Raw genomic sequence first — 13,543 nt, 5'->3', positions numbered from 1 at the left:
TTGTAGTCTTGTTGTCTATTGAGAAATCTTTCAATGTTTTTTTCTTGTTTGCATTAAAATTTAAATTTGAAAAAATAATTATCAACAAACTCCTAACCAAAGAAAATCTCTGTGCTCAGTTCTAATGGAATGTATGAGACTCCATATACAGCTGATAGAAGGCCAAGCATAAGCATACAACAATGGAACAAACACGTGGCAATAAGCTCGCGCTTTCGATCCACAGAAAATTAAATTCGATCAGCTGATTGATAAAATTATTTTAAGCTTTCCAATGATTACAACATATGTTAGAATATCATGTGTCAATTATATCAGTTCCATATGGCATTCACCTTACCATGTTCATAACCTTACTAAATCGGATCCTTTTTCATCCTTTGAAACTCTTAGAGGCAAAATATCTCAAAATCCGTTCTTAGTGTGCGTCTAGCATGCTTGAAGAATATTTGTGCAGAGTTTTAAGTCTGTCGGCCATTTAGTTTGAGCTGTAGTGTGATTTTACATGGAAATTTTCAAAAAATTCCCTCTCCTGGACCCCTCTCTGCTCCTGGTCAGATTTTTTCTGCAGAGATCTGATTTTTTTTTCGTAGCTGAACAAAAAAGTTCCTCATGACTTTGCTGTGCAATGAGCGGTTAAAAAGTACAAAATTTTTTAGGGGCCCCAGATCCCTCAGGGGGGCAAATTTCTGAAAATCCTTTCTTGGTGGATGTTTTGAGGCTATCATAAACAATTGTGCAAAATTTCAAGTTTGTAGGCTCAGTAGTTTGGGCTGTGGTGTGATTTCAGTCTGTCGGGGCATAGCCTTTTATAGATATAAGAGAAGAGAAGAGAAGAGAAGAGAAGAGAAGAGATGATGTTGTCGATAATTGTCCGAGTGTCTCTAGTGATCCTAGTAAATTCACTAACTTTTATTATGAGGTCATTTTCGGCAAAGAGGTCTTTAAAAGCATCGCTCATTGGGTTCTTTACATGAAGATCAACATTAAAATCTCCTGCTATTACAATTCTATTATACTTCTGTGTTAGGTATTGGAGAACTGTACGGTATCCATCTTGTCATAAAAATCATTCCAATCTCCGTTTGGCGATCTATATACTCCAACAATAAGTAAGTACTTGGAGTATACTATTCGCTGAGTAATATTTAATGACGCGAAAAAATTAAGTTATAATTAAGGTTATGAACACAATATTCTACTTTAATTTCTGAAAGCAAGAAACGAAAGGAAACAGGCTATCTTATCTGAGACGGAGCTTCACCAAAGACACAACCGTCCGCTACCACTGACTTCACTGCCAGAACTGATTTTATTTTCTGCTGATAAATTGAATTGAATCTCACAATAGTACGTGAAAACATGTTTAGTCACAGTACTTACTATTTATGATTGAGAGACGCAGCCCAGCTTAATTCAAGTATTGTCTTGTCTTGTCTTGCCTGACGTGTAGGCTAACAGATGGGCGAAGATACGCATCTGTTTATGCGACTGAGAAAGAATACTAGAGATTCTTATCTAAGTTCTCACATTTTTGCTGTAGCAAACATTTGAACACACCCAGTAGAATCAATTGTAGTCTTTCTGTGTCAGCCGCATAAAAAAAATCGTCCCTTAAAACATGGACCGTTTCAAATCATGAGAGACTCCCTGTATCACTCTAACGTTTTCTGCTATTTATATTTTCTAACATCATTTGAAGCTAAACGATTCAAAATTGTCAGTTGATTAAATTATTATTTTCAGTCCACATTCTACTTTTAATGTATAAATTGAGTGATGTATGTTACTACAAACTGAAGAGTTCTTTCCAGTCGCGTTTTTATAACTGTGAATTTGGCTCGATTTTTGTTAATCGATGATAATAGGTATGATATGCATAATATAATTCAACAACTTAAATAAATATAACTGTACAATTATATTTCTGAAAACCTCCAAGCCAAAAGTTTGATTATAAGCTGTTCTAACCTAAACATCAGCTTTTGTACTGTTGTTGAGGTGAGTTTGGTGAGTTACTATGTTCACAAAGTGTGTTTTATTGATGGCTGAATTAAAATCAGTAATTTTAGTTCAACGTGCGTTCCGACGTGAATTTGGAAAAAATCTAGCAAACAAAAATAACATAACACGCTGGTTCAAACAGTTTGAAGAGACTGGATCAGTTGAGAAACGGAAACCAACCGGCGGACCAAGTGTACCAGATGAAACGGTTAAACTAATTAGAAAATTGGCAATTAGAAGTCCTGGGAAGTCCATCCCTTGTCGTAGCGTTGAATTAGGGATTCCAAAAACAATGGTTCACAAAGTTTTACATAACGTTACAATTTCGCTGTTAGAATGTTGGACAGAATAAGCGAAAACGAATAATTTTTTCATGATATAATACATTTTTACAGATGAAGCTACTTTCCATGTGAGTAGATGTGTTAACATACACAATTCACGAATAAGGGACTGAAAACCTACACGCAATTGTTGAGAAACAAAGTGATTCGCTTAAAGCTAATGTTTGGTGTGGTGTGATGAAAAATCGCGTAATAGGACCTTTCTTCTTTTCTGAAAGAACAATTATTAATGGAGTTATTAAAAAGTAATGGATCTCGACATGTTAATTAATTATTGCTTTCCTCAGCTAGATGAACTCGAAAACATTCATCAATTCAATTTCCAACAAGATGGTGCTCCTCCACACTTCGGTGCATTGGTGACGGATGTTTTGAACGAAAAATTTGGAGATCGATGGATGGGCCGGCAGGGACCTATGCTGTGGTCTATGCTTGTGGGGTTACATCAAGAACATAGTTTATTCACAAAAAATTTTGCGACTTGAACCACTTAAAAAAACAGGATTAGGCCTAATGAAGCAATGACAACCATAAACGAAGAAGTGTTAGCGAGAGATTGGAGAGAAATTGATAATCGTTTGGACATTTGTCGAGCGGCTAAGATCGCACATTTTTAAATTGATCAATTATTGAAATTTTATAATTATATGTAAAAAACTGTTTGAGACGACAAATAAGATGAATAAACAACATTAACTGTAAGTAATTTGTTTTTCTTTAAACCATGTTCGAAACCCTACCATTCTTTTCCGATAACTCTATATTATTGTGAAGTACAAAGTTTAACATTAAAGGCAAGTGATTAAATGAAAATAACACTAAGCTCAGGGGTATGTTTACATGAAGTTACATTTTCATCAAGTCGTTATTAAATAGCAAAAGCATAAATTCATAAATCGATCGGCTGTGCTTGCCATAGTATCCACGTCTAAAGTGAAGAAGCCGTTTTCCTTCATTACAAAACTTCAAAATTGTGTGAACAGGATCCATACATTGAAGTACACAGTATTGAAAGTATTTCAAACAATTTTTCAAAGATATCCATTTAATTTCAAAAAATATCAGACTTGGAAATGAAGATTCAGTCAATAATGTCTGGCAATCCACTCAATAATGTATTTTGTACAAGTTAAAAGTATAATTATTTCATAAAGCGATTTCATAAAGAGAACTATACTTCTCAGACACAAATAAAATAGAAAAAATCTGGTGTGGCGCACTCACACAACTTTCCTTGCCGTTATGAAAATTGATAACCTGACGCTAGTGTTCACGCGCATATCAAGTATACTATTCAAAGATCTGAGCCAGCTGGTGACAGGCCAATAACGCTGGACACACACGAGATCTGCTATCTCTTCATAGTGCATGATTAAATTGAATCAACAGTTGCCAACAGTTTGCAATTGAATAAATACATTTTCTCAATTTTCAAGCTTATTTTCAACTTCAGTTGAAAATGTTACTGGACATTAATTGTAGACATGTTTTCATGCTCAATCTTTTCCAATCGAAATTTTTAGTTTAAATTATATCTGAGACCTGATAATTGAACATCTAAAATCAAACTTTGCATAGATGCTCCTGAAATTTTTACAGATATGGGACTTGTGGCAGTTGATATAGCTTATCAATGACTATTTTGGGTATAAATTTGATCAAACTCGTTGGAGCCATTTTCGAGAAAATCGCGAAAAACCCTGTTTTTGACAACATTTTCGCCATTTTAGCCGCCATCTTGAATTGTATTTGATCGAAATTGTTCGTGTCGGATCCTTATAGTGTAAGGACCTCAAGTTCCAAACTTCAAGTCATTCCGTAAATTGGGAGATGAGATATCGTGTACACAGACGCACATACACACACACACACACACACACACACACACACACACACACAGACCAATACCCAAAAACCACCTTTTTGGACTCAGGGGACCTTGAAAAGTATAGAAATTTGGAAATTGGGGTACCTTAATTTTTTTCGGAAAGCAATACTTTCCTTACCTATGATAATAGGGCAAGGAAAGTAATACGTGCATCATAAAACAGGTGTGATTGAAAAAAGAAATTATGGAAATTGAAAATTCGTTTGAAGAAGGATACTTACTTCTAGAATATATTACTTTACTTGGCATTTTTTTTTATTTCATTTTTTGACAGAACAGCTACAGCCTATGACTAGCCGGTTTTGCTGATTCCATCAAAAAGGCTTACCCTCTTTTTTTCGCTCTGTCTCTCACACTATTAGCTCACAGACTCTCTGGATTCTGTGAAATCTGGCAGCACTGTACTCCATAGGAGTAATGCTGCAATCTAAGGTTCACACATAGTTGGTTAAAGAATTTCATTAAAATGTGAAGTCACTTAGACTTTTAATTCAGTGGAAGCCAGACAGTCATATTCAAACAAATTTTAATATTGAATCCAAACAGAGGAAAATATTCAAGTACTATAACTCTTCTGTGAAGAGTTTTTCAAAAAGGGGTTTCAAATAAGGATTGAAATTTAAATATGATTTAGTTCCATCAAATGAAAGCATTAGTTCTAAGCTTTGTTATTATGAAATCGAAGGTGAATGCACAAAAAACAACACATTATGTAGAAATATTGGTATTATTAATCACTAAATTCAACAAATATTATCGAAAAATAACAACAACCCAACATTGTAATGAATGTTGGGTTAGGATAACACAGTTTTCAATAAGATACTAGCGCACACATGATAATTATTCAAATAATTTATGAATGATTAAATAATAAATTGATTGAATAACTATTTCCAATTAGCTGCTTCTACGGGGTCGTACCCTTCTTTCTCGATCTTCTCTTTGAATTGTAAATATTTTCTTTTTCTGTCAAAGTGTTTAACCTGGAAAAAAACAAATTTTATAATGATACATTAATGAATAATCCTATCAATTGGTGGAAATATTGAAGTTGTATTCTCAATGAACATAATAAGTGAAAGAGTTGATAGATAAGAAATACCTGTAAAGTGATTATTAATCACAATTAAACAGTTAGAATCATAGAATCAAAATAACAGTTATAATCACAATAATAGAATCAAGATTACCGTATTTTCTCGCGTACCACGCGTCTCCATGTAAGACGCGCACCCTAAAACGAGAGTAAGTTTATATGAAAATAAATAAAAAAACTATAGGAGTAATACTAATGCTTCTATTGGAAACTCCGTTTAATGATATTATTCATCTACAAAATATTCAATAAATTAATGATAAAATGTGAGTTGCCTTATCTAGAAGTAAAATAAACATGATCAATACATAAATCGACGGTAAATAGTTATCACATTGTTGACAAACTGTTCACCACACCGGTATTGTAGTTCCATTTGGAAACCCAGCTTATGACGCCCAAAAACGAATTTTGCTTTGGATTTTTTGAAAAAGGTGCGCGTGGTATGCGAGAATATACGGTATTAATAATAAGTTACTTCTATAAGTTATTAAAAATGCTACAGTAAGTTCCTAACTTACTTGAAATTGAAAAATGCTTAAGCAAACTCAGCAGTAGCTGGAAATAATATTGTTTTGTAATGGTGAATGCTAAGTCCATTTGGACGATTTTTAACTCTTGGTATTAAGTCAATTCTCCAAATCTTGATATAAAATATCAAGTAGAAGTAGAGTGGCAATTTGAATCCCAAAAAGGGGTATCTTTTTCACTATTATTTTCTCTAACTCAAAAATGTAGAGACTATATTAAAAATATTAAAATTGTAATACAGATACAAATGAGTTCAAAGACAGATTGAATACAGAACCGAAATAAAATGTTGCTCTGCAGTCACTTTTAAATATAAAATTATTTTAAAAAAACTTCACGTATTTTATTATGCGAAAGAAGATAGCTTTATTTTATGTATTGATTCTTTTACTTCTGAGACATCTTTCCAACTTTAATGTTTGAAACATATTTTTGCTTTTAAAAGCACTTTTCATAAATCTCCCTCAATTGATATGATAGTATACAGACTAGACAGCAATAAAAGTGTAGAGATATTCAACTTGGATGCTTTGAAAGCTTAGATGTTTATCGTGTGAGCCATTTGAATAAAAACCAATAGCGTTAGTTTCATTATTGAATCTAGAAATAACATCAAGGTAGATGTAGAGCAATTATTGCTGCGCGGAATAGAATTTTCAAATTGTGACAATGGCAATAAAAATAGCAGAGGAAAAAGTGAACGGTTCAGATCACAAAGAGCTGGCAGCCACTTGACTAAGTGGTGCTCAATCCGAAAATATAAATTAGTTTAGTGTCATAATTTGCAATTGGTGTAATGAGGGCAGCTGAACTCCCAACCACTATTTTGGCGGTACTTGAGAATAGCCACAGCAAATTTAGGCACTAATTTTAGCGAGGAATCCAAGAATAGTGGATGTTTTTATTGCTTCTAAACTATGTTTAGAAATAAATGTTTTGCAACAAACTCTAAATTAACGTTTAATCAACTCTAAATTAACTTTTAATTATGTTTTTAACTCTTAAACAAACTCTAAATCATTATTATCCAACGAAAACCCCAAATAAATGCTGCAAATCACCCCGATTATTTGGGATTTTAATTGGATAATAATTATAAATCAATTAGCATTTTAATAAATGCATTCTCTATTTAATTCCATCTGAAACTAAATCAATGCTAAAGTAGAAACATAAGTTCTCCCCAGTACACTAGCTCCTCACAGGAAACTTCAACGAATTCAAATTTTGCAATCAAATAAATAATATTCATAGATCCAAGTGAATCTATCCACAACGAATAGAATTTCAATGATACAGAACAGTTGACATTTTATTAAATCTATAGAAGTTATTTTTACCGCTTAATGATATTTTTGCAGTTACACGATGTGCATTTTGGATGTCGAGATGTAGTCTGGACGTGCTCGGGGCGCTGAGCCCCATCTTTATCAGGCAAGGAGTACCTTAATACTCAAACGATTTATGAGGCAAAATGAGATAACGTTTTAATGAGGTAATAGAGTTACTGAAGATGGGGCTAAACGCACCGAATCGCGTCCAGACTTGAAAAGCACTATTTTAAAAGTGAAAGGAGTGCTTCATAAAGTTTAGAATTTACTATGTTTATCATTAATTTATTTACTATTGCAAAGGGGGAGAAGTGCTTCATAAAGTTTAGAATTTTTATATATTAATCATCCACTCATTATCATTATTAAAATTTTTATTTTTAAACAGATCTTATCAGAGATCGTTATATTTCTTTTCGTTTGATAATCAAACGATATCATCGTTTGATAAATCGATCGTTTAAATAAATTCGAATTTGAATTTCTTGTCAAGCATTTTTCCAAGTTAGATTCAGCATTAGGTTTGTTAACCTATACCACTGTACACTATGAATATATTGAGTTGAGAAGATTCAAATTGTTTGGATTGATGAGTGAAAGTGGATTGATGACTCACCCATTGCGCTGGACAGAGGTTCTCGTAGACGGAGCGCGTTTCCAAGCACTGTTTCGCCTCATCTGCATTCAAGTCCAAACACTCCCAATATTTATCACGTGACTGCCAGCAAGCCTCTCGTTCACTTTTCGTTGGAAACGACATTTTCAACGACCACCAACAAAATCTACCGCATCGACACAGAATCAACAATTCAACAATTCAGGAAATCTCATTCACTTCAACTCCAATCAAGTTCATCAAGAGAATATACACTTTCCACAGCATCTCTGAATAAATGTACGTTATAACACGTATGCTTCACTATTTCAATATTTTTTTTCAAATATTCGAGAAATTTTCTTAATAAAAAAAATCTCAATTGAAGAGGTTCCACAGTATCAATATTGATTTTTTTAAATATTTGTTTTCAACTAGCAGGTAACCCGTGCTCCGAAAGGGTCTAATTAAACCCTTGACAAACTGAAAACTTGACCTACTAAAATCTTGAAGAATATTTAGTATATTCACAGAAAAGTTTTACAGCATCAAAATTCTTCTTGATTTTTTTCTCATTAACCTCTTACTTTTCAAAAGTTGGATTGTTAAGGCAAAAATGTTAGGGCTACAATCAGTAAAAGTTTTACATAACAATTATATGAATTTGTATTTATTTCGGGTTGGAAAATGATGAATTTTTTTAAGATGCACAAATGGTCACATAATTAAGAAAATTTCATCTAGCTTAAAGGAATATCAAGAAGCTTCCATCTGAGCCTGTCGCTTCAATTCAGATATACTGTCATTGGAAGAAGCCATATAATTGGGCAATGATTATGTTTTAATTCATCAATTATCTTTCTTCAGATGATAATATGGTGGTTTAAAAATCACAATAGGCCTACCCTATTGTACACGACTGATTGGGGTTTAGAGAGTTTCCACAATTACAATACACGGTTGAACACGATTGATATTATAATATTGTAAACATTCATACTACAATATCACGAGTAGAATATCACAAAATGAGCCAGCAAGCAACAATACCGAGTAAAGTATCACAATTAATAATTCAGTGAGCCTTCAACACAACATTTTGAAAACGACAATTCTATTGTAAATCCACTATTATAAACTGTTGAGCCACATTTTTAAACAATACCGAGTGGAATAATTGAACTAGAATATTACATAGACCGATAGTTTACAAAAATTATGATTCCGTAATAAATTAGTGAACCACTTGTTTCAACAATATCGCTCAAGCAAGGAACGCGAACTAACAGGTAGTAAAAACTTGAGAGTTTCACTACTCACCACTAGATAAGCCTGGGCACCAATCAGAGAGCAGCTTTAGGAAGGGTCCACCAATGGGAGACGAGATCGCCGTTAGCAGAAGTCTGTCAATGAAAGAAAGAGACACTGAGGATAAAAATAAATACGAGCGTGAAGAGAATATCGAGAAATAAGTACACACGTTGTTATTTATAGAAATAACAGGAGAGGTGAATAGGAAGGAATCAAGAAGTGTGTTTACATATGAAGTGAGATAACTCGAAAACTATTTTTCACCCGCTGGGAGAATGAATACGGGTGTGAAGCGACATATAAATATTTTTAGAAATAAGTATAGTGCTGTTAGTTTCGGTAATTTATTGGTTTTGTGTTGGCTAGCATAGCAGCTAACTGCATTCAACTGCCACCGATATCACAGCTTTGAGCAAAGCTGAAGATGAAGCGGTGAAGCGGATGAAACACATCTGACACTGCCACGGATAGATAGATAGATAAGATATTCGTCAACGCATCAACACTTGAGCCCTGCTTATATACAAGTGATTGATTCAGTACAGGTGGACATTTCTCATTAATAGTGGAGATTACAGTGGGTATTTATCAAACTCTGAAATAAGGTGGGATGGATTCAGCGGATTTCAATGTTGATAAATAGTTTATCATTAATCCACATTTATATTTAAAATACTTTTGCAAAACTACTAACATTGAGGCCTTAGTGTTGATTCGATTTACTTGCATTATGCGTCGAAACAGAGGTTATTGGACCGATATGGGAAGGGTGAACTTGTATTTTGAAATCATGAGTTGATTTTTGAAATCATGAGTAAAAATAATTCAGGTGCTAATTAGCGACCTACATCTTGAAAAAATCGTAAATCAGGCTTGGATTACATTGTTAGATAAAACGACGAAAAATTTGACTAGATCAAGCTGCACTTGACAAAACGTTTATTGAAAATTGAACAGAATTAATGATTTAAAGTGTTTTTGATAGAAAAGTGTCTTACATCATAAAAAAGAATGCAGTAACTTAGATTTTAGTGGACTAAATCGAGTAAATACATAAAACAAATACTGTAATTGAATAATGAGGAATAAATTCTATATGGAATTTGAAAAGAAAAGTGACTTATTGGAAAAGAATACTGCGTATATAGGAAAAAATGGAACTAAATAAATACAGAGTGAGTCATATGTGTGGGAACCCTTCAATAAGTTGGAGACTGTTGTGGATATAATACGGTAACTTCCAGGATAAGTTATTGGTCAAATACTCTAACTTTTGACGTACAACTGAATTTCAACCCCTCATAAGGGGGTGACTTGGAGTTGTAACTCGAATATTTTAAATATAAACATGCATTGTGTGATACATCATTTTGAAGATCTTTTTAAAACAAGTAAGATGACATAAATAAAAATGTTCTGTGATACTTGTATCTAAAATGGCGACTGATTGAAGTTTTGAACTTCAACTTGGTGGCTGGTTGAACTTCGTACCGCCAAATAGTTAATGCATCTCATGACAAACTTTAGCTGGATGCAAACCTGAGGAGGCGCGATGCGGCATTTTGCATCCAGGTGCTTATTGCTTTGAATGAAAGCACTCACACACACACACACACACACAACACACACACACACACACACACACACACACACACACACACACACACACACACTGAATCGGGCATGGCGTGGAACAGTGTGATAAGGCAATCTCCATAAGATCAACACTTTGTATCACCAAGCCGCGCCTCCTCAGGTGTGCTTAGATTTAGCTGAATCTGATGAATAGTATAGAATAAATTTTATTTCACTTGTTCAAAATGCAATACAATATGAATATATAGTACATATTATATATTTATGCATTATACAATATTATTACAAAGCATTAAAAAATAAATAAATAAAAAGTATATAATACATAACTAGCATATTACCTATTTGTTTATAAATAATAAACTGTAAATTTTAAAATTTGAAGGGAATTTTGTATTATGACCAAATGAACATAAAATATATCTTCTTGAAAATACAAATATATTTTATTAATTGACATTGTACAACCAAAAAATAATGTATAATATGCATATTGATGCAAGTGGAATAAATACTAGCTTGCAAAGTGAGAGAAATATCACTCACTGATGCATCACTATATTTTTATGAAAATTATCCAACAATCAGTATTTACATTTATATCTCAATATGGACTTCCTATGTGCTTAGTTATATATTTTTTATCTAGTAATAATTTACTAAAAATCAATTAATTCTAAACACCGAAGGCAGCACAATCATTCGAAACAAAGCAATGTCTTTAGAGCATGTAAGTCTTTAACCTGAGGCCGCACTGCAGGATGGTTACACACAGAACAGTCATTTTGTTTTTAGTCGGGGCGTTTAAAATAAAATACATGGGCGGTTATGGAGCAGCACACACTATTGTCCACTATCTACCGACGGCTGTTGGATGACGCAATGATTATAACAGCTGACTTTTATTTCTGTGTATGGCCAGCTCACTAATCTTCTCCCATAAGGATTACATGCAAACTTTGAAGGACCGTAGAAAAGAGTCCTGAATTAGGATTATACATTTTATTGGCCATAAACCTGGTCCTGAGCATAACAAACACAACTAAAAAAATCATGAAATTCGGTGTATACATAAAAAGTTATTGAATGTCAAAATTTGAGGCTTGATTTTTATTTATATAGGTAGATAGATAAGATGGGTCTGATTCAATAGAATATTTATTTAGTGTATTTATTATTGGAAGAGTGATCCTAAATTTTAACTAAAAATGTAATATTATTACATTATAAATGGTTTCTATTGAATTTTTTTCAGTAATTAGAAGAATAAAGTAATCACAATTTCAATTCATGAGTAGGTATTCAAATGTGAATGTCTGTAAAACGGTTTGAAATATGGATGTGCGGTATTCGCCATTCATTTTCTCTTGAAATTCTGTATCGGAATCATGTATCATATGACCACCTTCCCATTTATAAAAATGAAGTTGGATTCAGTATTCAATAAAAGATGGAAAAGTAGTTTTTTTTTTAAATTCTAGTATGATCCCAAATGAAACCTACTGCCAAATTATCATTGCAAAAGAAATATTGAACTGTTTCTATGATTTTCACCAACTCTGTATATAGTTGTCTTCAGTTGATAAGTTAGGACAGATTACAAATGATGCATTAAATCAATAATATCGGGGCACCGAGCTTCGCTCATTATTTGTATTTATTGATAAACATAGCACAATTTTTTAAAATGATCGTGTTTATATTTTACACCTGGCTATACAGCTTATGAATTTCGGGGATGCGATATTTTGATTTACCACATAATCACTCGCTCACTTTTTACTATCCTCAGACGACGAAAGTCTCAGCTGTTTCAGCCAAGGATGAATAAATTATCCTTTAATGACGTTCAGCGAGTTTTCCCAAGGATGAGACCTAGTGCAATCGAATTTTTATATCATAAGCCTACTATGTTCCAATTTTCGTGAAAATCGTTAGTGCCGTTTTCGAGATCCGTTGAACATAAATAACCAGATATCCAAATATAAAAATATAAACAGGTATACAGAAATTGCTCGCTTAATATAATAGGATAGATAATTAGGATACATAAGGCTGTCCACTAACGGTAGGACATGCATATTTTGTCATCAGCGAAGGGCTTCTAGCATAAAATAAAACCAGTAACAATAAATAGACCACTGGAAAATTACAAATTAAAATGATAGGAGAATAATTTAACCTCAAATAGAGCTGCGAAGGAAAAGAAACTAACCTCGAGAAAGTTTGCTGGAGAACTTTCGCTGTGATGGCACAACAATCAATGTATGACGACATGTGTTTCATGCATGATTGTCCTACAGTTAGTGGCCAGACTAATATTATACATACCTACATGATTTGATAACATATCAAATACATGCAAATTATGTTGATTGATTAATTTTATTCAAACAGTAATCCATTCAAGCTTACATTAATTGCCAACCAATTTTAAGGATAGGCCTACACTGAAGAGCATTATTTGAGACTGGAATAGTGAAGCAGCAGGAATTTCTGTACTTGTATTAGATGAGTTCTTTTTCAACTTAATATGTTGAACTTGAACTAAGAAGACTACAAGGATATAAATTAATACGTTTTGGCACCAGGATCAGATAAATCTTATAAATCAAGAGAGTTGCCAGACGTCTTGTTAATTTGGACCTCTGGTGAATGTGAATTACATAATACGACCACACCATTGACCATCAATAGCCATGACACTAAATGAGTTCGAAATAGGGGACCATTAGGCCTACACGCTCACATATTCTATAACAGATATTTAGTACTGTAATATAAATCGCTGATCAAAAAAAATGGACATTTAGTCTCACGGAAACTAAAGGTTGCAATATTATA

General features: G+C 33.2%; 1 protein-coding gene across 3 annotated transcripts in view; it reads right to left on the bottom strand.

Moving 5' to 3' along the window:
- Positions 1-13,543, bottom strand: part of LOC111055896 (cytochrome c oxidase assembly factor 6 homolog) — a 47,999-nt gene that overhangs the window by 21,344 nt on the left and 13,112 nt on the right. The window contains exons 2-4 of one of the 3 annotated variants that reach the window (XM_022343205.2): positions 9,113-9,195; positions 7,814-7,979; positions 4,945-5,222 (exon numbers count right to left, since the gene is read on the bottom strand). In XM_022343205.2, coding sequence (XP_022198897.1) covers positions 5,127-5,222; positions 7,814-7,957 — 240 coding nt within the window. In that variant the 5' untranslated portion in view covers positions 7,958-7,979; positions 9,113-9,195 and the 3' untranslated portion in view covers positions 4,945-5,126. Of the gene's footprint in view, positions 1-4,944; positions 5,223-7,813; positions 7,999-9,112; positions 9,196-13,543 lie in introns of those variants that run through there. The other 2 variants (XM_039437979.1, XM_039437978.1) reach the window with 2 other exon arrangements.

This window comes from Nilaparvata lugens, chromosome 11, assembly GCF_014356525.2.
Source record: "Nilaparvata lugens isolate BPH chromosome 11, ASM1435652v1, whole genome shotgun sequence".
NCBI lineage: Eukaryota > Metazoa > Arthropoda > Insecta > Hemiptera > Delphacidae > Nilaparvata > Nilaparvata lugens.
Note: the sequence above shows the minus strand (reverse complement) of the source record. Positions and strands in the feature narration are given on the sequence as shown.